Source organism: Muntiacus reevesi, chromosome 6 (genome assembly GCF_963930625.1).
Source record: "Muntiacus reevesi chromosome 6, mMunRee1.1, whole genome shotgun sequence".
In the NCBI taxonomy this organism is placed as follows: Eukaryota; Metazoa; Chordata; class Mammalia; order Artiodactyla; family Cervidae; genus Muntiacus; species Muntiacus reevesi.
Genome location: NC_089254.1, coordinates 689,257 through 716,340, shown reverse-complemented (window position 1 = coordinate 716,340; position 27,084 = coordinate 689,257). Strand labels below are relative to the sequence as shown.

Sequence of the window (27,084 nt, the reverse complement as noted above, 5' to 3'; positions counted from 1 at the left end):
CATATAAACATTTCTATTATAAATCTTAAGGTTAAACACCTCTGACAATGTTCAGTCACTAAGCTGTGTCTGACTCTTTGTGATCCCACGGACTGTAGCATGCCAGGCTCCTCTGTCCTCCACTATCTCCTGAAATTTGCACAAATTCATGTCCACTGATGGGCTTCCCAGGTGACACTACTGGTAAAGAACCTGCCTGCCAATGCATGAGACTTAAGAGATCCCTGGGTTGGGAAGATCCCCTGGAGGTGGGTATGCCAACCCACTGCAGTATTCTTGCCTGGAGAATCCCATGGACATTGGAACCCGGCAAGCTACAGTCCATAGGGTCCTGGTTAGTTGGGCAAGACTGAAACGACTTAGCACACACATGTCCTTTGATATTTACACTTTTAAAAGAAAAATAAAAGATCAAAAGCTAATTCAAAGAGCAAAAACACAATAAAAAATGAGATCATAATTTTTTGTAGCATCTAATTCATAAGTATTTTCAAAGAAGAGATATGCAATCATTTTATAAGATAAGGCATAGCAATGAGCGGGAAATATCTCTCCCACAACTGGATGAAGACAGGTTGTCTTTTCTTGAAGTTGTTTCCAATCTTATAGGAGAATATAATATTTTACAAGGACTTATTTAAAATAATGGGACTTAGGACTGTGTCATTTGGTATACTGGGTATATTTGGGTTTTAATTTGATTTAATTTATTTTATTTATTTAATTTTATTTCAAGCTATTCATATAGAGACATTTTGTCTTTAACAAGGCAAATGCTCTAAAAGAAGTAATGCAAATGTCCTTGTGATGATGTACCAAGTATTAAGAAAACACTTTGGTCTCACTAGCAAGACTGAAAATAAAATATATATCAGGCAATTTTCACAAGGAAAAGAGCATACATTTTTTCCCAATTTTATCTCCCTTCTTTCTTCATTTCTTACTTTTCCCTTTCTTCTTTCTTTCCATCATTTTCCTTCTTTCACTACTTAAATGCTTATAACTTTCTGTTTAAAGAAGCTTGATAGTTTGTCCTATGAAAACGTTTCTCACTCTACTTTTCACATTTTCAACTTATTTGTATTGTACTTCTGCAGTTACATTGACCAAGTTACCCTTAAAAAGAGCTGATATGCTTTGCTAAATTAATTCAGAACTGCCTTTCTTAAAATGGACGCCCTTTTCTTTATATTAGAAACAGTTCTAACAGTAGATAACCTTCAATCAGGTCATTTCCATGACATATTAATCTCAGGTTTACGTGAAATATTAAAAGAAAGCTAAAACCTTGTGATTAAATACCGCACACATCTTGTTAGGCATCTAATTTAAAGCTGGAGGTGACTAACCTCTGAGGGTCGAATATCTTCATACTTTTATTTTTCAGATAATATTATATTGAGTGGCCGGATTAACTTAGAATTTTTTTTTTCTATATTGTGAACACATTCTCCATAAGAGAGTGTTTCGAGGTAAAAAGATTTATTTTCTTAAAAAGACATCCTTCAGAATTCTTTGCTCAATAGAGGAAGGATAAGGACTCATGTCAGTTTAAACATGAACAAATATAAAACGACTCTCATGACTTTCTCCAAGTCTTACAGTCTGCCAAACCACAGTGAAAAATAAATATATCTCCAGAAAATAATATTGTTCTGAAGTTATTATGCCTTAATTTTCTGAACATTAAAGTTACTGCTGTATTCAGCAGATAACTAGTTTAATAATCCGACAGTAATTTTCTTCTGGGCTGTGAAGGAATTAGCCACCTACACATTTTTAGCAATAAAATGAAAATGCATATACTGCATTGGTTTCCTGACAGCATTGTTAACACTTAGTCATATTTCCAAGTAATACTGAAAATCTGTGGTCGAGTTGCATAGAAGTAACAGTGAGAATAAAATAACTGGCACTGTGCTTAAAGGGCAAATAATTTTAATTTTATTAAGAAGATTTAAATTCACTGCCTAACGGTGGACAGAGTCTTTAAAGCGACAGATATTGTTTTTAGATTCTTAATAAGAAATAGAATACACATCTCAAATCTTCTCCATGGAAGACAGCTAGATTTGTTCCAAATTCTAAAACTTACTGCACTGTTTCTTCCTAAAACAATATTTCTTATTCATAGAATCTTAGGGAACATTAAATCATTACTGTGTTAGCCAAAAGAAAAACAAAATAAAAACAGACCGTGCAATAAAGACCCTAATGGTATTTGAGACCCCTCCCCCACCGCCAAAATACACGTGAGATGGAGGCTGGGAAAGCAAAGTAGTATATGAATTAGCAAAAACAAATACATGAAAGCGTAAAAGTGGTACGACTTTTCTTTCTGGAAAATTCCCTCAATACGTGACTTTTTGTACTTTTCCTCTCTTCCATTCACCAGCAAGAGTGATAAGGTCCCTGCAGGAAGCGCTTCTCTTCCGCGCGAGGCTGCTCAGCAATAAATCCGTGTGAAATAATAGCTTGCGCTCTTCCTAGTTACAGCAGTTAGTAACTGGTTAAACGACGTCTCCCTCCAATGGCTGTTTTCGTCGGCCCGGAGCAGTCTTCGCCCAGTCCCGTCCCGCTCCTTTCTGGCGAGCACCATCCTCCCTCTCCCGCCCGCGGCCCCGGCCCGGTCCTCGCAGCCCCGCCGCAGTCCGCGCGCCGGGACCCGCCGAGGCGGGAGAGGCTCAGTCGGCTGGAAGCAGTGCGCGGGGAAGGACCGCTGCCGCCGCTCTCCGCGACTCGGGCGTAGACCGAACGCGGCCCGGCGCGCACGGAGTTAACGGCGCCGCGGCGCGAAGAGCGGAGACGGCGCGAGCCCGCGAGGCCCCCGCCCCGCGCCGTCCCCGCGCCCCGCGCCGCGCGCCCCGCACCGCGGGCTGACGCCGGACCCGCCGCAGGAAGCGGAAGGCGGGCAGCCGAGCGGCGAGCACTACTCCGCGCCGAGGTCCGGGTGTGCAAGCGCAGCCGGCCAGAGCTGAGCCCGGCACCCAGCCCTCGACCGCGCCGCCGACTCCCAGTCCCCGCTCCGGGTCCCCAGAGCAGTCCGAGCCGGCGAACGGCGGGATGTTCGCGGCGCCGCACCCTGGGCGCTGAGACCAAGCCTGCTGGACAGTGGCATTCCTTTCTTTTGAAGCTTTTTGGCTGTTGGATACACCGATGTGACCCTCCCCCCCCCCCTTACACTTTTTGGAATGATGGGGATCTTTTTGGCATATGTTGGATTTGTTTTCTTTTCCGTTTTATATGTACAGCAAGGGCTTTCTTCTCAAGGTAAGTCTGTGCTCACTGGCAAATATACATTTGCTCGCGCTGTGTGTGTGTCTTTGCGTTCAAAGAACGGCCAGGCAGATGTAGTCAGGTTCTTAGCAAGTAAGGAAGAATAGTGTTCTGTGGTATTTTTCTTTAAAGTTTATTAATAGTAGCCCAGCTAGATTTGAGAGCAAATCCAGTTGGTTCCTGACAACGAGGTGGGTTCCTCGGTGAGCACAAACACAGAGCTATGAGTGTGTGTGTGTGTGTGTGTGTGTGTGTGTGTGTGTGTGTGTTCCTTCCATCTGTGTGCATGCACAGGGTAACCACTCGCATACATTATCATCGCAAACAGAGCTGGGGATGGGGTCTTTCCATGGCGAGCCCTCCTCTATGTAGGCAGTATGGACTTAGAGTTTCCTTTTTCTGTGTCCGTGTGACTTCGTTTGCGTGTGTGTTTATCAAAGGACAGACTCCTCTGAGGACCCATAAAAAGGCACGACTTGCATTACAAGCAGCAGCAGCCTGCTGAATCCAGTTGTTCAGGAGTTCGCAGGCTGCAGTGATCATTTCAGCACCATGAACAGATCACATCTCTGCTGCCAGAAGACTGCATCACTTCTGCAGACAGAAATGCTATCAACCGAAAAGTCCTTTTCAGATTAGAATGTCGTCTTAACATCTCCCGTTTCCTCTAAGTATAAATACAGTTCTATTTCAGTAGAGATCATGTTGGAATTTTATAATTTTTTTTAAAGAGACACTGATGGCGCCTTGCTTTAAAAAGTGGGGGCAAAGTGCATCCTCCCTGAATCGACTCTGCAGCCCCCCAGTCCTCCTCCCCATGAGTACGGATTGTAGCTGTGCACTCAAGCTACAAATCTCTGCTAGACTTTTAAGGCATCATCAGCCTTTCTCAGAGTGTCTCTTACACAAGATAAGAACAACCATCTAATGTGTTAGGGAAGTGCCTTTGGGAGAGAGGAAACATATTTTTGTGAGTTTCACCATGACTCCATGAATCTTGCAAACTAGCACTGTCAAGATTTGTAATGAAAAGGCTCCAAAAAAAAAAAAAAAAAAAAAAGTCTCTAGTGACTTTAGATCTTTAATCTGAACCAAGCCCAGGTGTGTGATCCTTTCATCCCATGATGTATGGCAGTTTACAATACAATAGCTTGTTGGGAACAGATATGAAGGTTAATTTGGAAAGAAAGAAAGAAATATCCACAGCTTAAAAAGTGTGCAACTTGTTTCAATTCTGTAGCCCTCCAATCACAACTGCTGATGTGTTGTGATTTATATCAGGAATGTAAATTTTGACAGATAATCGTGATCTTTTCTCTATTACATGGAACATCCAGTTAGTCACAGATTGTTTAGAAACTTGGACATAAGAGGCTCTCTTCATGTATCAGCTTGACAGATGTGTGTAAAATGTACTTCCCTGAATCCCTCAGTAAGTTTTGGGGAATACTGCAGTCTGACAAAAGGTATTTGTATCTAACTGTGAGCAGCCTGACTAGCAGAGGGGAGTTATTGGCAAGCTTGTTAACCTTTCTGTTATCTGGATTTGATCAACAACAAAATGATTTAGGCATGATACCAAAAATAAGAAAGAGGCCAAGGAAAGCGTTGGGGGGAACCTCGGGGATGTCATAGAGGGGGGTTTTGTTGCTTTTTTTTTTTTTTTTAAGACCCAGGAAAATGTAGTGAGCTCACAAGAGATGCTGTCAAGAGTGGAGTACCTATTCCAAAAGGGTACGTTTCTGTTTTGCAGCAAAATTTACCGAGTTTCCGCGGAATGTGACAGCAACAGAGGGGCAGAATGTGGAGATGTCCTGCGCTTTCCAGAGCGGCTCCGCCTCGGTGTACCTGGAGATCCAGTGGTGGTTCCTGCGGGGGCCGGAGGACCTGGAGCCTGGGGCCGATGTGGCCGGGGCACAGGTAGCGGAGTCGCGTCGCCCGAATTACCGGTTTCATGTCCGGCCCACTCACTGACTTAGACTCCTGAGTGTCCAGCCAGGATCTTGACCAAGATGGTGTTGGGGCGCCCGTGGGAACACCCCTGGCTCTCCTGGCGGCAAGGATGACGCCTAGACATGCCAGGGGGTGAACCCTGTCCTGGCGACACCGCGTTAAAACCAAGGGAAAGCAGGTTGTCCAGTCTTTCCCGGTTAAGGACTGGGAATAGACTCCTCCTTTTAGTACTGGACATTGTCAGCAGCCCGCGATGGCACTGCTGCGTTGATACATCCCCGGACACTCGCTATCCCTTCAGTATGGTGGGATGGGGACAAATTTTGTCGGTTTTTCCATCACCCCCACCCCCTTGGGTCCTTACCACCTCTGCCAGACGCAGAGGGAAGGAGCGGGGAGAGAGATGGAGAGGAGGGGGAGACAGAACGGGAGGAGGAGAGACAGGAGGGGGAATGGAAGGGGAGAGAGGAGGTGGGAGGAGGCCGAGGAGGGAGGCGGGAGATGGGGAAAGGAGAGACGGGGCGCCGGCGGAAAAAAGGGAATGGGGAGTGACGAAGGGACCCGAGGCGACTCGAGTGGACCGGGGGCGGGGAGGGGAGGAGAGAAGAGGGGGCGGGGAGGGAAACGGCGGTCTGAACCGCGGAGGAGGTAGTTCTGCAAAAGAGGCTGCGGATGTGCGGGGGCGAGTGAAGGGCTGTAGGAGTGACAGCAGGCAATGACAGAATGCAGTCCCCCGAGTTCCCAGGTGCCCCATCTTCCGCAGACTCGCGCATCCCGGGCGCTGACCCGAATGCAGCTCCTCGAGCTCCCGAGCCCCCGTCCCTGAATCCGAGCACGCCCACGCCGACTCCCCACCACGCCCCCTCCCGCCCCAGTTCCCTGTCCCCTAATCCCCGCTCCCGAATCCCCGGGCGCAGCCACAGGGATTGGTCCCCTGGCGGGTGGCTGGGACAGCGCCCCTCCCTCCCCGTTTGCGCAGCGGAGGGCTCCGGCTGGGCGAGGTCTGAGCATCCGTGTGCCCCCCTCCCCGTCCCTCCCCGCAGGCTGAGCTGCTGCCAGACCGGGACCCCGACGGAGATGGGACCAAGATCAGCGTGAGTGTCAACGCGACCGCTGCACTCGGGCCCGGGGCGCCAGTTAGTGAATTTCGGTTTTCAAAAGTGTTTTTACTTACTGTCCCCAATAGAGGAAATTTGCACACGCTCTGTCTTACCTTACCTCACTGGGTACAAACACATTGAAAAAGATTTAGAATTCATAGCATAAAATTATTTATCTTAATGGCGTAAATATGTGAAAAATTACTTGGGAATCATTTTGCACCCAAAGAGGAATGTTGCTTTCTTGCTCTTATTAACTATAAGAGGAAAAGGCAGCAATACTAATAATATACATTCAAATTTATACCAATAATTATCCTTCAATAGCAAGTAAAAGACGAAAATCTTCCCAGGCAGGAAAAAAAAAAAAATTAAAGCATCCAACAGGGTGTTGAAGTTGTAATGAAAATAACTGAACTTTCAATGTCATTCATAAATCATATAATGCATTTCTAATGCCAGTGTTCAAAATCATGTAATATGAGACCAAAAGTCAATATAAATATAAAAGCATTGTTAGAGGAGGTTAACCTGTTGAAAATACAGAGATGTGTTTCTACTCTGCTGGTTATTACTGCTCATGATTGTCTGAAATTAGAAAAAAAAAATTTACTATGCCTCAGAGGAAGTAATCTAGAATCACTTTATACTAATAGAATTGCTCAGTTTGTTGATATTTAATAAACAAGTTTCCATTACTAGAAGTAATGTGTGTATAAGGAATCTAAAAATCACATTTTGAAAGGAAGTTTATTCTGAGGTTATTTTAAGAGCATATAAAGTGATAGAATATTGGGGTTACATCATAAGTAAAAGTGTAAAAATATGCTAATAAAATCAAATTCTCTAACCTAAATATATAATGTCAGCATGGAAGAAAGTATCAAAAATAAGCTCTAAACCAGAAACTCCCAATTTCTTTTCATAAACTCACTGACTCTTTCAATTTAATTTTTCTTATATCACAGAATCTGTTGTTTTCCAACAGTGCTAGAAAAGCTTTATTGGTAAGATCAGTTATTAATGTTTTCTTAAATATTTCATTTATATATACACATATAATTAGATATATTGCTTATTTCCTATTCATCTTTCATTGTTCACCCATACCCTAATCCTCCAAAGACAGGTGGTAAAGCAGCCTCACACCTAGGGAAGCATGCAGTTATTTGCATAGTTCTGCACACAACTGCTAACAGCATTATCAATGCCCAGAGTTTGCACAATCTAGTCAACTGCAAAGAGCTCTAAACACAGAGGTAGAAAGCAGTGTGTTCCCAGTTCACCTGGTGTGTGACCTAAGCCAGCAGTTAATTTGAATTCCCAGGTGTATTTTTACAAAATACAGTATGAGCTTTGCCCTGGAGAGATGCAGAGTGTTTCTGCATTAATCCAAATGAGAGTATTTTCTAAACCTCCTCAGATGATTTTAGTGTACAGTCAACATTGACAAGCACTGACCCAAACCCTCTAAGCCTAAGTTTTCTATAAAATGGGATAATAACAATATATACGCACTCTGACTACCCCAACATTATCAGGAGACTCAGTTGAAAATATATTTGAAACTACTGTCTCCCATTAGTTTTACAGTCTTAATAATATTTGTATGTAATTTTCATGTATATAAATGCATACTTATGGATATGGTTCATATGTTGAAAACTGTTTATATATACAACTCTCTATGTAAAAACCAGATGAACACTTCCCAAATTTTCTAAATTATTTATGGCTGTTTCAAAGTGTAATGCCCAGTACAGGAATAACTTTCTGCCTTCTCACTTCTCTTCTTTGTCTTTTGAAATTAATTTGGAAATTATCCAAATCCAGATCTTGAATGTCATATGAAGCCCATCATTGTCAGTCATGGATAATATGATGTATATCAAATCTACCTCTTCTGATAAAGATGCTTACAGATGTATTGCATGTTATGTAGGATTTTATATATTGTATATAATCGTATATATATTCTTGGTGTTAATCTGGTATAAACAATATCAGAAGTGAGAATCAGTTTCTATTTTGAAAATAAAAGCAATGTTTAATTACTGGCATCTCAAGTTCCAGCAGCACACAGACCCTGTGGTAGCAGGGGCATGTACTCCGAATCATAGGATTTCAGGAGATATTAATTTGCTCCCTGAGTCTTGCCACCCCATAACTATAGGTCAGACTGCACCAACAGCTGGAGTAAAACTTTACTATCCAAGTCTATTTTGTCAATCCATTTAGTAATCATCCTGAAGTGGGGATTAAAAGCACATTCTCACTTAAACTCAGCTGTGACCAACAGCATGTGTTTGTGATCTCTCAGAGTGGTAGGTAGCCCTCAGTGAAGGAGAGAGGCTTTGTAAACTATGCATGCGTTAGGTCCTGCTTCATTCAGCTGAGCTCACCTGGCAGAGGCCAGTCCCATGATGGGATCATGGTGGAGCTGGTTCCAAATGCAAACCACATGGCTGATGGAATCTGGTCCAGCTGGACTGAACTCATGTGTCCATGATCTTGTGAATCTAGGTGTTACTAGAATAAGATAAGTAAGATCTTCTAATTAGACTGCTAAGGAAATAAAAAACTTTCTGACTGTGGCTGTGAGGCCAGTAAGACCTTTTAATTTTCCAACCTTAGCAAGCTCAGGACAAGATATCGGAACCAAATCACGTGATGTAGCACTTTATTTTTTTTACCCGCAATTTTTCAGACAGTGAAAGTCCAAGGCAATGACATCTCTCACAAGCTTCAGATTTCCAAAGTGAGGAAAAAGGATGAAGGCTTATATGAGTGCAGGGTGACCGACGCCAATTATGGAGAGCTTCAGGAACACAAAGCCCAGGCCTACCTAAAAGTCAACGCCAACAGCCACGCCCGGAGGATGCAGGCCTTCGAGGCCTCGCCCATGTGGCTGCAGGATATGAAGCCTCGCAAGAATGTCTCCGTGGCAGCTCCCAGCAGCATGCACAGCTCTGCCAACCAGCGAGTGCCCTCTACTTCCAGCCCTCAAGAGGTAGCCAAAATCCCCAAACAAAGTCCACAATCAGGTATGGAAACCCATTTTACCACTCACAAACCCTCCACAGGAAGATGGGTCAGTGTAGACAGATTTACGTATGACGGTTTCTCTAAAACTGGAGAGCTAGTTCAGTTAAAATGAGGATGAGCTACTAGAGCCAGAGGCTGACTTTCCCTGAGGGTGTGAATTGCCCCATTAGTCGCTGGCGGTGCTTCAGGTCCAGGAAGTCTGAGGGCTGGACTTCTTTTCCTTCTGTATTTACATTCTAAAAGCACAATAAATCATGTGCATTTGGTTGCATTATAATGCATGCTCATTTTCTCTACAGATTTATGTATCGATAATGACCCAAATTAAGAGACTTTCACTTCATCAACATGTAATTGAAAGAGACAAACCACATTTTCAGGGACCCATAGCTTTAAGCAGGGCCAGTTACCAAGGGCTTCTGATTTTGAAGGAGAAATTTCAGCTGTCTGTGATGAAAGTAATTATGGTAATGGGAGGAAGTAAGGAGGGTGAAAGACAGAAAGTGGTACAGTGATAAGGCAGCTCCTGTCAATGTGGCTTCGATGCCAATTTAGAAGCTTAGTCACACATTTCCTAAGTCAGCTGTGCAAGTTAAAGCTGTTCTGAATAGCATTAATTTATGCAATGATTCAGCCAATGGAAACTCACTGAAGTTTTAACCTTGGCATGGAATGAGCAGTACCTTACACTACCCTGGACTGTTCTGCATCCTGCTCAAATGCTTGATGCAGTATTATAGGATGAAGGGAGCATAAAATATTGAATTTCTCATTTTTGAGTTTGTCTCTTTATAGTCTATCATTGAAGAATTATTGATACTACTATTGTAATAGGAAATTATATCGCTAACGTTAAAATTCTTTTTAGCTACTAGATTTTTAAAATTTCATCATTTTATCAGGATGATTTATATATAAATAAACATTTAAGTATATTTTTACATTTATATGTAAAAAATGTACATATATATATATTTATATATATATTTATCAGTCGTGTCCAACTCTTGAGACCCCATGGACTGTAGCCTGCCAGGCTCCTCTGTCCATGGAATTTTCCAGGCAAGAATACTGGAGTGGGTTGCTATTTCTTCCCTTTCTCCAGGGGAGTTTCCCAGCCCAGGGATCAAATCTGTGTCTCCTGTGCCTCCTGCATTGGCAGGTGGATTCTTTACCCCTGAGGCATCTGGGAAGCCCTTGTGAGTGTACATGTGTGTATCTTTAAATCCTTATTTATAAACAGTATTTTAAAAATAATATGTGCCACCCTAGATTCCTCCTTAGGCTTCATGTGCTAATGGAGACTATTTGTTGTGAGCTTGACTAAGGGGCCCTGTGATGTAGGTAAGCAGCTATCCCAGCATGTCTTACTTATGGCACCTTATGCCAGGCTGAAAGGAGACAGCATCTCTGAAGCCAGATTAGTGTGACTTTGCCTCATTTTCCTCTTTATCATCTCTTTTGTTCCCCAAAGGAAAAAACCATAACTAAAATAAATGTATATAAATACACATATATATGTGTATATATATGTGTGTCTCACACACCCCTAACAGTTGTAATTTTTGTAGCCATTATTTGGTAAAGATTTTATACTTTTGGAGACATTGTCTTCCTCCCTTTCTCACTGTCAAAAGAAGAACCTAAATGCTATATGCAAAATTACAGAGACCACTCAACAGACAATTTACAACCTAATTGATGAGGACTCCAAATCATTATTAGCCTAAGTAGAAGTTATTAGCCTAAATAGAATATTCCAAGCTAGAAATCAATAAATCCATTTTGTGGAATCAGATTACTTATCCCAGATGAAGGATTCTAAGCATAGAATGAAAAGTTCTATTTCTAAATTCTTTACATTTTAGATTGAATAATGTACTCTAAAAAGATTCATTTATTTTAATATCTTTTTCTTAGTCTTGTGATTGGTGCTAAATGGCAAAGGCTATACAAATCTAACAAGTTTCAAAGAGAAATCACCATTCATTTTCCACCCATCACCAGCCTCACCCATTGCTTCTTCTAAAGGAACAGGGTGTACTGCTCGTGGAAGCCTGTATCCATCCAAAGTCATTTCCACTAAAAATTATCTTCAATAGCAAAGGTTAATCTGAAACACATCAAAAAGTTTCATTTCTATTTTCTTCTACCGTTGAATACTGGAAAATATTTTATATACATTTAATGTTTTCTGACTTCAAGTGCAGAAGCTATGGTGGCCCAGCCAACTCATTTTATTCATGTGTAAGTCTCTGTGCTTGCACAATTATTGCATAAGATACAGTATTTGGGTTAGATATCTATATAATGTTTCCTCTAATACCCACATCCTGATTTGTAATTTTGCTTTATGATTTTTCAGGTTATATTCAAATAAAGCTGATTTCAATACTGATGCTTCCTTATTCACTCTCCATCCTTTCGAGAGCTTGTATGCCAAGCACAATGATACAAAAATGGAAGACATACTTCCATTATCCAAAGAATTAATCATTTTTATATTTTAATTTGTGAGAAAATGAAATATTTGTAAATTACACTGACCATGCATCTTTGTTTTCCTGTTTTTTTAAAAGCAAGACATGATGAAGACAAAATAATTGAAATCTTGCCTTTACAGACCAACAGTTATATTAGCCTTTAGTTTTTTCACTTGATATAGGGAGGCATGTGTCATTCATGGTGTCTGTGACACTATAATACCAACCTGTTACCAAAAGCTGGGCTGTTGGCCTTTTATTTTCATCACAGTTTTTACTTAGTTGACTGAACTGTTTAGTTTCAAATACTCAGTTCCTAATTCATGCTTGTTTCTGTCAAAGTAGTTCTGTCTCTCTTTGAAGGAAAAGTATTAGCTGAAAATAACTCTGAATATATATTATAACATTCAAATTACTCAGTTTTCCTAGAGCAGAAATTTATGTTAAAAATATGGAAAAATAGTCTTTTATTATCTGTATATCACAATATATATAGCTACTTTACCAGATATTTTTCAAAAGCTAATGAGCATGTAACTATCCAATTGAGCTGTATCTTTATCGTATTTATTTTTAATTCTTTTAATTTTACCTACATTTGATAATCCACAATTAGAACCAAAATACTGAAGAAAAATCATAAAGCAAATAAATAGAACTTGGCTTTTGCAGTCCCTTAGGTTTTTCTCTTCTCCAATCTTTGTAGCCATAACTAACATTTAGAATGTCCTATAGGTGTTCTGAGGGTAGCAAGTCTTGATTCTAGCATGAACTGGTTTAGTTCCATCTGCACCGAGAACAGATCCCCAAGTACCTCAATAAACTACACCATTCTCTACTCATTTCTTTCTGTCTCATGGAGAACATCTACTTCATACAGAAGCCAAACATCCCCTCCATCCACCACCACCCCAGTTTCCTACTTTGGTCCTTCCCCACCCAGTCTATACTCCCTTCTAAGGATCCCCTCTCCACACCCTTGCCAACAAGCTGATGAAGCTGTGAATGCAGCCTGGCCCAGTCACACCCCAGCCTGGCAGTTACACCCCTAAAGGTCACACCCATAGCCCCATCCCTCAGCTGCTGATCTCCTGAACTCCCCTCTGGTCCCTTCAAGTTGACTGTTAGCATCCCCCTTCCTCTCTGTGGACTTCTCCAACTAAATTCCTCTCTTAAATGTAGTTCTTTTCCCATTCTCAGTGCTCCAATCTCATCCATTTCTATGGTTTCAACTACTAAGTTTTCCTTAGAAAATTTCTCAATCTATTACCAAAAGGGGAACCCCTTCCAGGGCCTGAGAGTGGGCTCTTGTCTAACACTCTGAAATGAATTGCCTGAGGAGACACGTGCTGACAAAGCAAGAGGCTTTATTGGGAAGCGGCACCTGGGTGGAGAGCAGCAGGGTATGAGAGCCCAGGAGAAAGTCTGCCACATGACTTGCAGTCTTGGGCTTATAGTAATGGGGTTAGTTGCCAGCTTGTCTGTGGCCACTCATCCTATTTGGCCCATATTTGGTGACTTGGGGTCCCTGCTGGTGGATTGTGCATCGCTCAGCCAAGATGGGATCCAGTGAGGAGGATTCTGGGAGGTAGCAGGACCTCATAGGTCAGACATATGAACTGATATCTCCTCTCTTCTTTTGACCTTTCCCAAATCCTTCCTGTCGGTGGTACCTTGTTAGTTCCATGTTCCTTACCAGAACTTCCTGTTGTAAGATAACTCATGCAAGTGATTACTGTTGTGCTTGGCCAAGGCAGGTGGTTTTGGTCAGTGGTTCCCCTAACAAATTGACAGTCTGATCCTGACTTCTCTCTGGAGAGCCAGACCAGGGCTCCTCCTGTCCCCATTAACCCCCTCTCCACCACTGCCATGTCTGTCCCAGGAGCCCTGAGCAGGGCAGAGCCTCTGCGCAGTGGTTGACAGCAGCTGTTGACACATGTGCCCCTTGTCCCCACCCTGAGTCTGGACTGGACTGTGAATAGCGTGACAATGAGATAGGAAGGAGTACTGCCTCAGCAGCCAACTCCAGACCTTTCCTACAAGAGGATAGGCAGCCTCTGCTGTGGCCTTAGAGCCAGCCATTGAGCACCAAGTGCAGCTGCCTTGAGACATGGAGCTGACTGAAGGCAGCCAGCCTTTGACTTGAACCCCAGCTGACCATCCCCCACACCTGTGGGACAGAATAATAAATTGTTGTCTTAAGGTGCTAGGTTTTAGGGTGGCTTGTTTCACAGCAATAAATATTTAGATCAGGTCCCTAAATATTAAAAAATTGAATTTATTGTTTTAGCTTTCTCACCAAAAAGAAATGTTCTTCCTCTGGTGTTCCCCAGTTCTCTTAACACCATCACAGGTAATGAGGAAATCTTGAATATGCTCATATCTCAATCTGTGGAACACATCACAACAGAACATGAGTATTAAATAATTATCATTTCCAAAGCACCATCACAGATTTTCAAGGTCTCATTTCCAGCTGTCTCTCCTGATTTCCTAACCCTCACACATAATCTTCTAAATTGCTCTTTCCTGAATGTTTTCAGATATTTCTTACCTCTGTGACTTTGAAAATGATGTTTTCTTTCCCTCTTTGCTGGACTCATACTCAAATGCAGATTCTTTTATAAACTTTCTCCTGTTGTCTTAGAATTGGCTGTTTCCTCATCAGGTCCCCACATCAACTTGTTTACACTTACTTTCCTCATTGTATCCTTTTCCTGGGGCATTCCTCCTTTCAGTGCTGGAAGTCCCATTTTCTGGGAAACCTGACACACAGACAAAATAGTAGTCACCCTAAAGATGACTTTTTGGCTACAGAGATCACCACTTCTTTTGCCTTCCTGTAAGTGCCTAGGGCAAGGGGACATCTTGTTTGGGGAGAAAAGGAAGAGAGAGAAGGCAGATATAACTTTGCTTTTGTCTTCTTTGATCTTATATTTGCATAAATCGATTACATTGCCTCTGTTTCAAAAACTATCAAGACTCCTAAATAGTGTTTTTCAAAGCGCAGATGTCCTGTGCCAGACTTGCAAGGAAGCTTATTAAAAAGTTCATATCCCAGAACAAATGCCTGAGTCTAGAAGCAGAAATACCAGTTTTATGTGCAGTTAATTATGAGAATCATTCTCTCTAAAAAGTTCTTATGAATGAGAGAAAAAAAAATTATTATGTACTATGAGATGTGTGTACATGTGTAAGATACTAAAAAATACACTTTTAGAAACTGGTCTTTTGTTATTGTTTTTTCCAGTATTGTTTTGGACTTTTGTGAAGCTGTTCTCTTCAAGCTGGCACTCATAAGAAAACTGGCCATGGTTAAAGTGTAGTTATGTCTCCATGTGTGGTTTCTCAGCAGGAATACTGACTCTCTGAACTCAGAAATATGATTGTTGTGTTTTCAACATGATGTGAACCTGAGCATTGAAAGGCAGCTGCTGCTCCAGCTGCTAGAATCCAAGGGCTCCGGAAGCTCCTCTCTGGCTTACAGATGTAGCAGCTTTCCAAAGGTGGTCAAAGTTAGAGAAATTATCTTACAACAGAGTTCACTGCTGGTGAGGGGAGGTAGACGAGGGCTCAGTGTCTTGCTGGAGATTATTTTCCTGAGTTAAAATATGAGGAAATGGTGCACGACATCCAGGTAGAGAACCACATGTATAATCCAGACCTCAATGTTGATTTTGTTTTAATGATCCAACTTGGCTGCTTACACAGGTTAAATTCATTTGATCACTGTAATTCTATCGGTTAAATGGCTGCTATGTAAATCAAGCAGCCATGAATAAGATGAAAAATAGATTTGAGGCAATGCTTTGGATAATACAGGTCAAAGAACCTGCTGGAGCTGTGTTTGAGCTCGAATTATGCAGAGTAGGAGTTTGTACTGGCTAAATTCTCCTGTAAACTATATTTAACTTAACTGGTTGAAATTCAGTAACTAGCTGGGTCTTCAAAACCAAGGCTCCTTTTTGTGCTGTAAGGGTTTTTCAGTGCACGGACACTTAAGGGTTCTGCGAGGTTCATTTGTGATTACCAGGTCTCTGTGATTGAGGAGCCACGAAACAGAATTTGCCAGTGTTTTAAGATCTTGTCGCGAATGATTTCATTCTCCTTAAGGTTTCAGGAAGCTGCCAGAGGAGTTTTATCTGGATAGATGACCAAAGGGTTGAGAAGTTGCTGGAAAGACCTCACTCTGTTGGTCAGAATAGAGCGAATTCTCAAGAAAGGCCAGGGCTCCTTCTTCCAAGGAACACTGCTGCCACCTATAGGCCGACACAGGTGTACGCATTTCAGCTGCGCGTGCTCAGTTGCTCAGTCGTGTCTGTGATCCCATGGACTGTAGCCTGCCAGACTCCTCTGTCCGTGGGATTTTCCAACAAGAATACTGAATTAGGTTGTCATTTCCTATTCCATGGGATCTTCCTGACCCAGGGATCGAGCCGGCATTTCCTGCGTCTCCGGCATTGGCAGGCAGATTCTTTACATCTGCGCCAAAGAGGCAGAAAACCAGGGGAACATGCCTCTTAGACCAGCTGGTTCTCTCACCAGGGGAGGTGGTGGGCACAGTTGTTAAACTGTTCTCATCTCATGTCCATCACTCACAGCTGCATGTACCTCTGCTTCCTCAGTTATTAAATAGGAATGATCCTCACAGTTTTGAGAATTAAATGAAATTATATACATAGAGAGCGTGTCACTGATCAGCTCTCAATACGTGACAAGTAGTTGGCTGTGTGTAGGAGATGAGCTAAAGAAGGGAGAATGGGTCTTCATTCCTGACTACATTTTATTGTTCGTAATTTCAGAGCTTCCTTTTTTTCTTCTGTCACAGTGACGTTAATTAATGATAAATCATCCCCTACATAACCATACCACATTACCATCAACTGTCTTGACCAAGGTTATAATTAGATGGTTGACTTTATTGGTTACAAAATAATAAAATTCCAAAGGATTTTTAGGACTTTGAACGGTGAGCTGAATAAGCAATGTGTTTTTGGAAGCTGAAGTTATACTCACTGTCTGCTATTGTAATTAAATTCAAGCTTTCAGAAAAGGCCTCAGAATTTTTTTAAATCACAAAATAGCTATGGAAAGTGAAAATGAAAGTCTCTCAGTTGTGTCCAACTCTTTGCAACCCCATAGGTGCATCTGAAAACATAAACAAGAATATTATTAAAAGCTTTAAAAATAGAGAAAAGCAAAATGGATTTAGAACCTTATAATAAGAATGACATAATAGTAGTAGATAACAGATGGTTTCCTAGATACCTTGTTTGTTTAGCGAGCTGTGTACAAATCTCTCTGAACCTCAGAGTCATTATCTATAAAATAGAGTTAGTGATACATGTGCCCCAAATAACATTTTAGCATTGTGTCATGATATATTTTAAACATCTAGCAGAGTACACCTGGCACGTAAGTGAGGTCGTCACTTTTTGGTTCTCTGAAATAACCATGTATAAAGAGGGCAATAAAGGAACATAAATATAAACAGAGAAGGCTCTAAAAAGTAAAATACAATAATATCTGATGAATTAAAGTATAATTAGAGGTGAATTTATTTAACAAATAACAAAAAAAAAAGATATTACAATTTAGGCTGCATATCCAAATGAACTTCAATTAAATAAAGAGCTGAGCAGAAAATAAAAATTTGACACAGGAAGATTAGCATAAAAATCAGAGGCCTGACAGTTTAAAGTTACTAAAGAAAGTTTAAAGTTACAAAATATACAAATGAAAATATCATTGTATGCTATAAATAATTTAAAACATTTGTTTGATTAAATCAAGTATAACTAATAAGTGGTGTAACAGACAAGGAAATATTTGTGTCTAATACTCAGGAAAAGAAGGGAAAATGCCCATTTTAGAGATGCAAATGATTATGTAGTCCACTCCAAATGACTTAGAGATATCAAAAGTGATCTTGTAATATTGATAAGCTCAAGGGAAAGATATACACTTAAATTAGATCTCCATATGGTAGCAATAACCAAATAGAAAATATTTGCAGCATAATATATAATCCTCAATAGTAACAAGCAAAAGGTATAACATATCTAATTTTTTAAGGGAATAGCAAATAAGTAGTATAAATATGAAAACAATTAGAATACTTTGTTAGAAGAGTTTAGGTTTGAATAAATGAGAAAATATGCTGTTTTTGGATGAACAATCTCAGTACTGGAAATATGTCAAGTTTTTCAAAGGTATTTGTAGATTCGTTGCATGCCCAGTCAAATCCATAGTCAATTTTGAAAATTTGACACATGTAATTTGGCAAAGATGTGGCTCAGCTGGTAAAGAATCTGCCTGCAACGTGGAAGACCTGGGTTCGATCCCTGGGTTGGGAGGATCCCCTGGAGAAAGGAAAGGCTACTCACTCCAGTATTCTGGCCTGGAGAATTCCATGGACTGTATAGTCCATGGCGTTGCAAAGAGTCAGACATGACTGATCGACTTTCACTTTCACTCAATAATCAACACATGTCAGCAAGGCTACCATGACTCAGGTATTCTGCTGTATCATTGCTTGCAGGGTGAATTGATACTTCCCTTCTGGAGGAAAATTGGCAAGAAAGATGAGTCTCAGGGCTTGAGACTAGCTCTGAGATGATGCCCTGGGAGGAAAATTCAAGGAGCTCAGGAGTGAGGCAGACCCTGACCTGTGAACAGGAATGCATATCACAGAGCTCTGCCCACAATGGGAAATACTCAGAGGACCAATCGGAGGGAAGTGTCCCAGTGAGCATGACAAACACCATACAATGGATAGTAAGCACCTTCTAGAATCATGTCTTCAAAGAAAGTTTAATGAAATTAGAAAAAAACCAATATGTAATATAATGTGAAAAAATATAGGACAAAGAACTTTAAAGTGAAAACATAAAGAATACTAAATTTTAAGTCAGTCTGAGATATTCACATAGAAAATAACAAGAAATAATAGGAAAATGCCCATCAAATTATTTGATTATTTTGTTTGTATTGATAACATTTGTACATTGATAATTTATTACTTTTGTCATAAGAAAAAGATATTTTAAGTTGCCCAAATTTAAAAATAAGCCAATGTCAGACAGCTCTTGAGAGAGAAAAGAAAATACACCTAACAAATAAAGGCAAAGTAAAAGTTTTGTGTAATTGTGAAGCTTATGACAAAAAATCTCACATGCATGCACACATATGTGTGTATGTATATTAAAAGCACTATGGTGAAAGTAGCGTCCCTAGAAATTGCTAGTAACTTTGAAATTAAGGGCATTATATCTTATTTCCTGGGAGCTGGTTGGAGAATCTGACCATCAAATTATTCTTATTTGTCTAAACATAATGGGTGTTATCTTGATAAATTTATATTGATAAGATAAGTCAAGCACATATAAAGTCTTTAAATAAAATGTCATGCAATTACTTTTCCCCTCTGTAATGTGACTGACTAAGCCCCCAATTTGGAGGGAGATCAAAGTGATGAGCAGTGGTATGGTCCCCAGGGACGCCAAGGAAAGTCAATTACTCTAGGAGATTTTATACATGTTAACCGTGTTTTGTTTCATATGACTGCTTCAAAAAAGTCCAAGAGAGCATTTCTGTATGAATTCAGAATCCCATCTGCATTAAAAGATCCAATATAGGTTAAACTCTCAGTGCTTGAAATAAAGCAAATTGCAAAAGCTAGGGGCACCCTTAGGACACTGTCCTTACTTGTGATGGGATTAGAACTCTGGCCCACAGGCCCTCAGCAAAGCCATCCCACCTTGGCACCAATTGTCCTCATAGATTATTCTTGAGTTGAATGTGCTTTTTTAAGTGCTCAGACAAACATTTGTTAGATGCATATCAGTTTCTAGCCTCAGACAGAACTCCCGGTTAGCAGTCCTTCACCTATTCTTTTAGCAAACAGTGTATTGTATAACCCCTCTCAGTTTCAGTTCCTTAATCAGCAGAATGATCATGACAGCCTCCTGGGGCCACAGTCAGAGGTAAAGAAATATTAGCTGCTATTGTCCTAATCATCACCCTGTCTGCACCAGGATCAGTTCTTACTTGGATGAGTCAATTACAGTGGAAATGTGCTGTTTTGAGATGCACTGTGGTCCTACCAGGTGGAAGGCAGTTTCACTTTTATGTGCCCATTCTGACTTGCTGTAGAAAGTGGGAACCCCAAAAGGCTGCTTAAGCAAGAAAGTCTGGAACCTCCTGTGGTGAACGGGGTGTCGCTGCCCCACCTGGTCACCTGGACCTTTGTGTACATGGGCAGCTGCGCTTGTCTCTCTCAGCTGCAAGGGCCTAATAACTAGGATAGAGTTGTGAATCTGCTGACTGAAGGCAAGCAGGAAAGGAAATATAAACAGCTGGCCAACATGCCTGGGCAAAATAGGCGATTTATGTATTAGGTCAAAATGAAGCACATTTCTTTAAAAAAAAAAAATGGATCTCTATAAGAAATTGGCACTAGTTCCATAGAAATCTAATAAAAAGATATCATTTTCAAAAAATTATAGGATAAAATCATCCTATTATTTGACCCTTCCCCTTAAGTCATGATTTAGTATGTGCAAACCTGAATAAAAATTGCATTAAAAGATAGCTCAAATTTTCTCACAGCTAATTTCATATTATAAAGCTGACACCTGTAATAAAAAAGAGGTTAGTCAAGGCACGTCTGTCTCTAGAGCTGTAACCTAGGACTCTTCACAGGCAAAACAGTTATTTCAGTGTTACTTCTTTTATTATTGGGAAATTTCCATTTTAAGTTTGTTCATAGGATAAACATCACTAATATTCACTTTGAGAAAATTAAGATTCTGGAGCCAGATCAGAGAGCCACAGCAAGACAGAAGTTGTGTCCTTTCTCTTCTCTTGCTTCTTTTAATCTCACTAGATACTCAAACAAGAAGAAAAACCTTTGAGGATTATACCTAAATCTGTAGATCGGTGCCCTGAATTGCGACTCTTCCTCATATCAAAACCAAGAGTTGTCCTCACGTAGGAAATAAATCCATCAAAACAATCTCAGCCCAGAGAAAGAGGATATTTGAAGAGCTGGCAAGATTTAGATGTGATAAATTATCTAGATAGTTGTCTCAGTGTTCTACTTACTTCTTTGAATTAAATATCCATATCCCATAGCTTTCTTGGTGGCCAGAAGCTTTGGTTGTCTTTCTCTTCCCATCACTAGTGATGGTACTTTGAACATCAACTTAACTTTTCCTGGTTCCAGGCTATCAAATTTGGATTAAAAGTATAGAAAAGAGTTCATAGAAAGAAGAGGACATGTAAGAATAAGGGTGGAATCATGTCTCATTCAAATGTATAAATGAATTTGGAGGAACCTTTAAGATCTAAAAGACTATAATATGAAAATTTCAAAATAATAATATATCATCAGACATTTGGCATACTATAGGACACAAAACAAACTTTATTTATTAATGTTTAGAAAAACAAAGAAGCTAATGTTTTCATATCCAATATTTATCAGTTCAGTCTTGGGGAAAGAAGTTTATTTTTTCCCTAAAGCCAGTTGCATTTTCTCTGAAAAGATTATTGTACATTTAAATAATAGCTGCACATCTTAATCTAACATGTGGAGGCAGTGAGGCAAGGTTGCAATGCCTGAGGGAGTTTCAGAAAAAAGCACATCCAGACCCTGAGTTGATCTGACTGCATTACTGTGTCCTCATTTCTATACCTTTGTTTAATTATCTATTAACTGTAACCCAGATTGAGTTATTCCATGCCACTGAGTTACATTTTCCTAATCCGTGTGTTCACTATATGGGCCTAATGAGAGGATAAACTAAGATAATATTTGTATGTCACATGTATACGTATTCCCTGACACATAGTAGGTACTGAATCTTCCAGTTGGTGAGAAGGAGAGGGTGCAGCTTTGTTCAATCTGCCCAGTGTCTTCCACCCTCATGGCTGTAGATGCAGGGGAAAAAAAAAAAAATGGCAGTTCAGATGGAACCATCTAAAAAGGAAGGTACAAAAAGGGAGCCAAGTCCTTCCATCTGGCAAACAGATGAGGGCCAGGCAGGCTTTCCAGCTGGGAGGCTGTGCTAAGTTCAAGGCAGGAGGAAGGCAGTGACTGAGAATGTGGGTAAATGGTTCCTTCTCCACCTGATCTCCAAGGACTCCAAGGACACAACTCTGTGTTGTTGTGATAGATTCTTATTTTGTCTTGTTTCTTATAAAAGAAGTAGATGGAATTTTCTGTTATTCTCTGAAATAATTATTATACATAGTGAAGATAAAATATTTGAAGCTTTTTTCTTTCCTATTTCTCATTGGCCAAACTCATTTGTCACAGACACAGTCTTGGGGAGCCGTCTTGTTTATCTGCATCCCAGTGAGGGCAGCGTGATGCACTATCACGAGAAACAAAAAGGGCTGAAGAAGAAAGCTAAGTGCCTGTACTCTCGAGAGTTCTAAGAAGACTTCTAAGACTTTTCCATTTGCAAAATGGGAGCAAATCCCTCCTCCCCTACCTTACAAAGGCATGAGAAATTGCACCTGAGAGAGCACTGAGGAATCTTTAAACATAAAAACAAATGAAAGGCATCATTATTACACTGAAGTCAAAGGACATCATTAAATCACATTCTGAATCAGAGAAAAATCTTCAGATTCTGTTAGACTGTTCCTCATCGAAGCATGTTATCTGCACATTTTCTAGCCAGAATTTCAGTTCAGTTCAGTTCAGTTCAGTTGCTCAGTCGTGGCCGACTCTTTGCGACCCCGTGAATCGCAGCCCGCCAGGCCTCCCTGTCCATCACAAACTCCCGGAGTTTACTCAAACTCATGTCCATCGAGTCAGTGATGCCATCCAGCCATCTCATTCTCTGTCATCCCCTTCTCCTCCTGCCCTCAATCTCTCCCAGCATCAGGGTCTTTTCCAATGAGTCAGCTCTTTGCATGAGGTGGCCAAAGTATTGAAGTTTCAGCTTCAGCATCAGTCCTTCCAATGAACACCCAGAACTGATCTCCTTTAGGATGGACTGGTTGGATCTCCTTGCAGTCCAAGGGACTCTCAAGAGTCTTCTCTAACACCACAGTTCAAAAGCATCAATTTTTCAGCCCTCAGCTTTCTTCACAGTCCAACTCTCACATCCATACATGACCACTGGAAAAAACATAGCCTTGATCAGACGGACCTTTGTTGGCAAAGTAATGTCTCTGCTTTTAAATATGCTATCTAGGTTGGTCATAACTTTCCTTCCAGAGTAAGCGTCTTTTAATTTCATGACTGCCGTCACCATCTGCAGTGATTTTGCAGCCCATAAAAATATAGCCTGACACTGTTTCCACTGTCTCCCCATCTATTTCCCATGAGGTGATGGGACCAGATGCCATGATCTTAGTTTTCTGAATGTTAAGCTTTAAGCCAACTTTTTCACTCTCCTCTTTCACTTTCATCAAGAGGCTTTTTAGTTCCTCTTCACTTTCTGCCATAAGGGTGGTGTCATCTGCATATCTGAGGTTATTGATATTTCTCCCAGCAGTCTTGATTCCAGCTTGTGTTTCTTCCAGCCCAACGTTTCTCATGATGTACTCTGCATATACGTTAAATACGCAGGGTGACAATATACAGCCTTGACATATTCCTTTTCCTATTTGGAATCAGTCTGTTGTTCCATGTTCAGTTCTAACTGTTACTTCCTGACCTGCATACAGGTTTCTCAAGAGGCAGGCCAAGTGGTCTGGAATTCCCATCTCTTTTAGAATTTTCCACACAATTTAGACAATAGCATTTCCCTTTCTTCTTCACAGGGTATTTTGTGTTAGGGCAAAAGTTTAAAAACTTAAGACATTGCTTTACAGTTTGAGAATAATCAAAAAAATTGCTAAAATTTTATCCTTGCCTTTAATGAGTTTATAGTGTAATCAGTGGGGTAAGATACAAATATAATGAATTATAAGTCAGTGTGAGCCCTGTTAAGGCCATAAGAGAGGCAAAACCAGAATCATCAGGAAGATTAGAGGAAAGAGAGCTTACAGCTACTTGATGGGAACAGACACGGCAGAATACAGATTATCTGAGGGGAAGAGTTGCTTAAATGAATGATCATTTTTATGGAAAAACAGGTTATCTAGCTTGGTTTGAGCCCAGAGCAAAAGAAAACCAAATAAAGCAAAACAGATATGACCAAACAATTTCTGGCATCCTCATGAGAAAATATATACAAAACAATAAAATGCAAACAATTGTTATGCTCATTTTAGGAAACATCAAAGAAATAAATACCTTTTTTGAGATTTCAGAAGTGAGTGGCTGCAAAGGAAATTAGAAGTCAGGGCTCCTGATTGCAATCCTGAATCTCATCATTCTGAAACAATAACAACAATAGAGAATGATGAGTAGCCAAAGTTTGCTTTTTACAAAAAATAATGTTGTTTTTTAATTTCTTTAGAGTAAACCACAGCGTATTTGGTAAAACAGTAATATTATATTCAGAATGTGTGTTTGTGTGTGATAAGTCACTTCAGTTGTGTCTGACTTCTTGGGACCTAGCTTTCTGGGCTCCTCCGTCCATGGGACTCTCCAGGCATTGGAGTCTGTTGCCATGCCCTCCTCCAGGGGATCTTCCCCACCTAAGGACTGAACCCAGATGTCTTATATCTCCTGCACTGGTTTTACCACTAGTGCCACTTGGGAAGCCCTATATTCAGAATAGTGTGCATCTAAATGAAATTGACTATGATGGTCATTTGTTAAAATGACATAGGACACAGTATAACATTTTAGATTCTCAGAGTTCACTGTTGAAATCTTTGGGGTTACAAAGATGAAGAAGCACATACCCCATCTTTCCAGACATGAATAAAACCTTTAGAAAGAAGAGAGAAACAATCTGTGATTTGATGGTAAAACAGATTTATTCTAGAATTTACTGTATAGAGAAAAAAGCATAATTGGCTTGACAAATAAATTTCACTTAATGAACAATGTGCTAGTAATGCAAGTGCTAAAGTGGATGAATGATTACAATCTGAAAAAATGTTATGTGTTGCAATGGTTTATTGCATATCTGATGGCAATTCAAAATATTAATCTTAACATATTTTTTACAGTATATAATTGGGTTTGTTTGCAGTTATACTGCCCATGTAAATTTTGTTTTAATTTGCACATACTGGACACAGTATAATAGAAAATGTTGTGTCAGAGTGGTAGCTATTGTCTTCGAATTATATCATTCTCCGGAATGATGGACATCTGTGAAGGGTTGATTAGTTGAGAAAGGAGGCACATAATTCACAGTTTCAGCAAGTTTGAGCCAATCTGCAATGCTTACACTGAAAAGGAAACATTATTTCACAAAATATCATTTTTGAAGTGTGAGTCATTTTCCTTGGTTTTAGTGTTTTTAGCATTTTTTAAACCTTTATTCACTATCAGACATACTTTGTGTCAAGTACTACTGGCAATTTAAGGAGTCATGTAATCATTTTGTTTCTTTCTTTCTTTTAATTAAATGAATTCCTGTCAAAGAGTCTCCCTTCAAAGATAACAAGGGCACATATTTAATTTTGGCTCTGATGCAAGTGATTCTACATGGATTGTATATATTTTCCTTGCATAATCTTTATATTTAGAGCCACATGTGGACTGTACCTTTACTTTTACATTTTTGAAATTTGTCACCCAGCTTGAGTGAAGCAACACGCTCCAGAGACCCACCACTGACCTTGGGTTTTGAGTCATCAGGTTTCTTTGTTAAGTACATGACTCATCCCCTAAACAAAGGCAAATCAATGGCAACACTTAAATAACCTAACTGGAAACATTAATGTGAGTCTGCTAAACCACCCCTTTAGAACCCTAAATATTTACTCTACAGTGACTTTTTGAGAGTGTGTGCTTTCACCTTAATTTCTATCACTATGAATGTAGACTTGAACATGATTTAGCTGAAATATTCAAAAGATTGAATTTGCCTACCTTCACTCCCTTCAAACCCTTTTAAATTTTCTTGAATTAAAATAAAGGAAGAAAGAAAATAAATGCTTTAAGGTCCATCACATTTTTGTTTTCTTATCAATAATGATTATTACTAGTAATGGTGTATCATTTACATTCATGCATAAAATATGTGAAGAAAAAATGCAAAAGGACATTTTCATTCCCTCCCTTATGTAGTCTCAGAGAGTTGTCAAACATGTCCAGTTCTTGATAATGCTAAATTTTCTTCAGATTTTAAGTATAAAAAGTTGAGAGAGCTCTTCCTGTAAAAGCAGATGTCCAAATGCACACACTTCAGAACCTGTTCTCCTTACCCTTGAGAAGCCTGCTGCCCTTGGTTTGGTTTTCACCTCCTGTGGTTTCATGCTTACGGTGGTAAAACAGGGGGCGTGTTTTTAGACACCCATTTAGGAACAACCAAATGACTACAGGGAGTAATCCTCACAGAATTGCTTGAGGGAAAAGTATCTGCATTTGTTCCTCTCAGTGTTCCCAACCCTGAAATGGCATGGTTTGAAAACAGACAAAGCAAACAAGACCACTTCCTGGGACTGAAATACTTTGTATGTGTTGTTATTTGCAGTGCATGCCAAGACATTCATGGGCACCAGAGCCAAGCTGGCGAGCTAATTAAATATATATGTGTATGTGTTTAAAACAGCCTAATAAGGAGCATTGGAAATCTTCGAGATGAGCGAATATCTTATAACTTCTTCCGCAGGTGCGAGGATAGCTACAAGCCATGGACTTTCTGTCCTGCTTCTTGTCTGTGGCTTTGTGAAGGGTGCTTTGCTTTAGTCTAAAGTGCTGACTTTTTTCCAATATCACTTTCTCTTCTTAAAGCAAAGAGCAAATCGCCTGTAAAATCTACGGAGCGGACAGCAAAGTTGACCCTAAACTCCAAGCACCGCTCTGCACCCACTGCACTCTAGTTACCTACACAAGGAGCGCCTGCTTTCGGAAGCATAAGCGAAGAGGCTATCTCACGCTTTGTTCATAACATTTTCTTGGGCAAATCGCTGATCTTTCATTTCAAGAGAATTAGTGTGAAGTGATAGAACATTTTCTAATAGCAAGATCTATATTTTTCCTTTTCTTTCGGCTACTCAAAGCATCATCTCACTGACTGCTCAGGGGTTGGCCTGACCGTCCTCGGTATAGTGAATATTTACCACAGACACCACTGATTTTCTACTACAGACCCATTATCTGCACAAAGTAAGCAGAGATCAAAAGGCTACAGAACATAAAC

General features: G+C 40.3%; 1 protein-coding gene across 2 annotated transcripts; it reads left to right on the top strand.

Moving 5' to 3' along the window:
• The first annotated feature begins 3,191 nt into the window (after window positions 1–3,191).
• Window positions 3,192–26,764, top strand: VSTM2A (V-set and transmembrane domain containing 2A). 2 transcript variants are annotated; one of them, XM_065939846.1, is made up of 5 exons: window positions 3,192–3,270; window positions 5,030–5,196; window positions 6,273–6,323; window positions 9,037–9,373; window positions 26,676–26,764. In XM_065939846.1, the coding sequence occupies exons 1-5, from the start codon at window positions 3,192–3,194 to the stop codon at window positions 26,762–26,764; spliced, it is 723 nt and encodes a 240-aa protein (XP_065795918.1). The 2 variants fall into 2 exon arrangements, with proteins under 2 accessions (XP_065795918.1, XP_065795919.1); XM_065939847.1 differs by lacking the exon at window positions 26,676–26,764 and adding an exon at window positions 26,554–26,630.
• The last annotated feature ends 320 nt before the right edge of the window (window positions 26,765–27,084 follow it).

What these genes read in the sequence shown, in the direction of transcription:
- VSTM2A (XM_065939846.1), top strand. Translation starts at nt 3,192, where the DNA reads ATGATGGGGATCTTTTTGGCATATGTTGGATTTGTTTTCTTTTCCGTT. An exon ending in GCAAGGGCTTTCTTCTCAAG is followed by an intron (nt 3,271 to 5,029) that starts GTAAGTCTGTGC and finishes TCTGTTTTGCAG; the next exon opens with CAAAATTTACCGAGTTTCCG. An exon ending in CCGATGTGGCCGGGGCACAG is followed by an intron (nt 5,197 to 6,272) that starts GTAGCGGAGTCG and finishes CCCTCCCCGCAG; the next exon opens with GCTGAGCTGCTGCCAGACCG.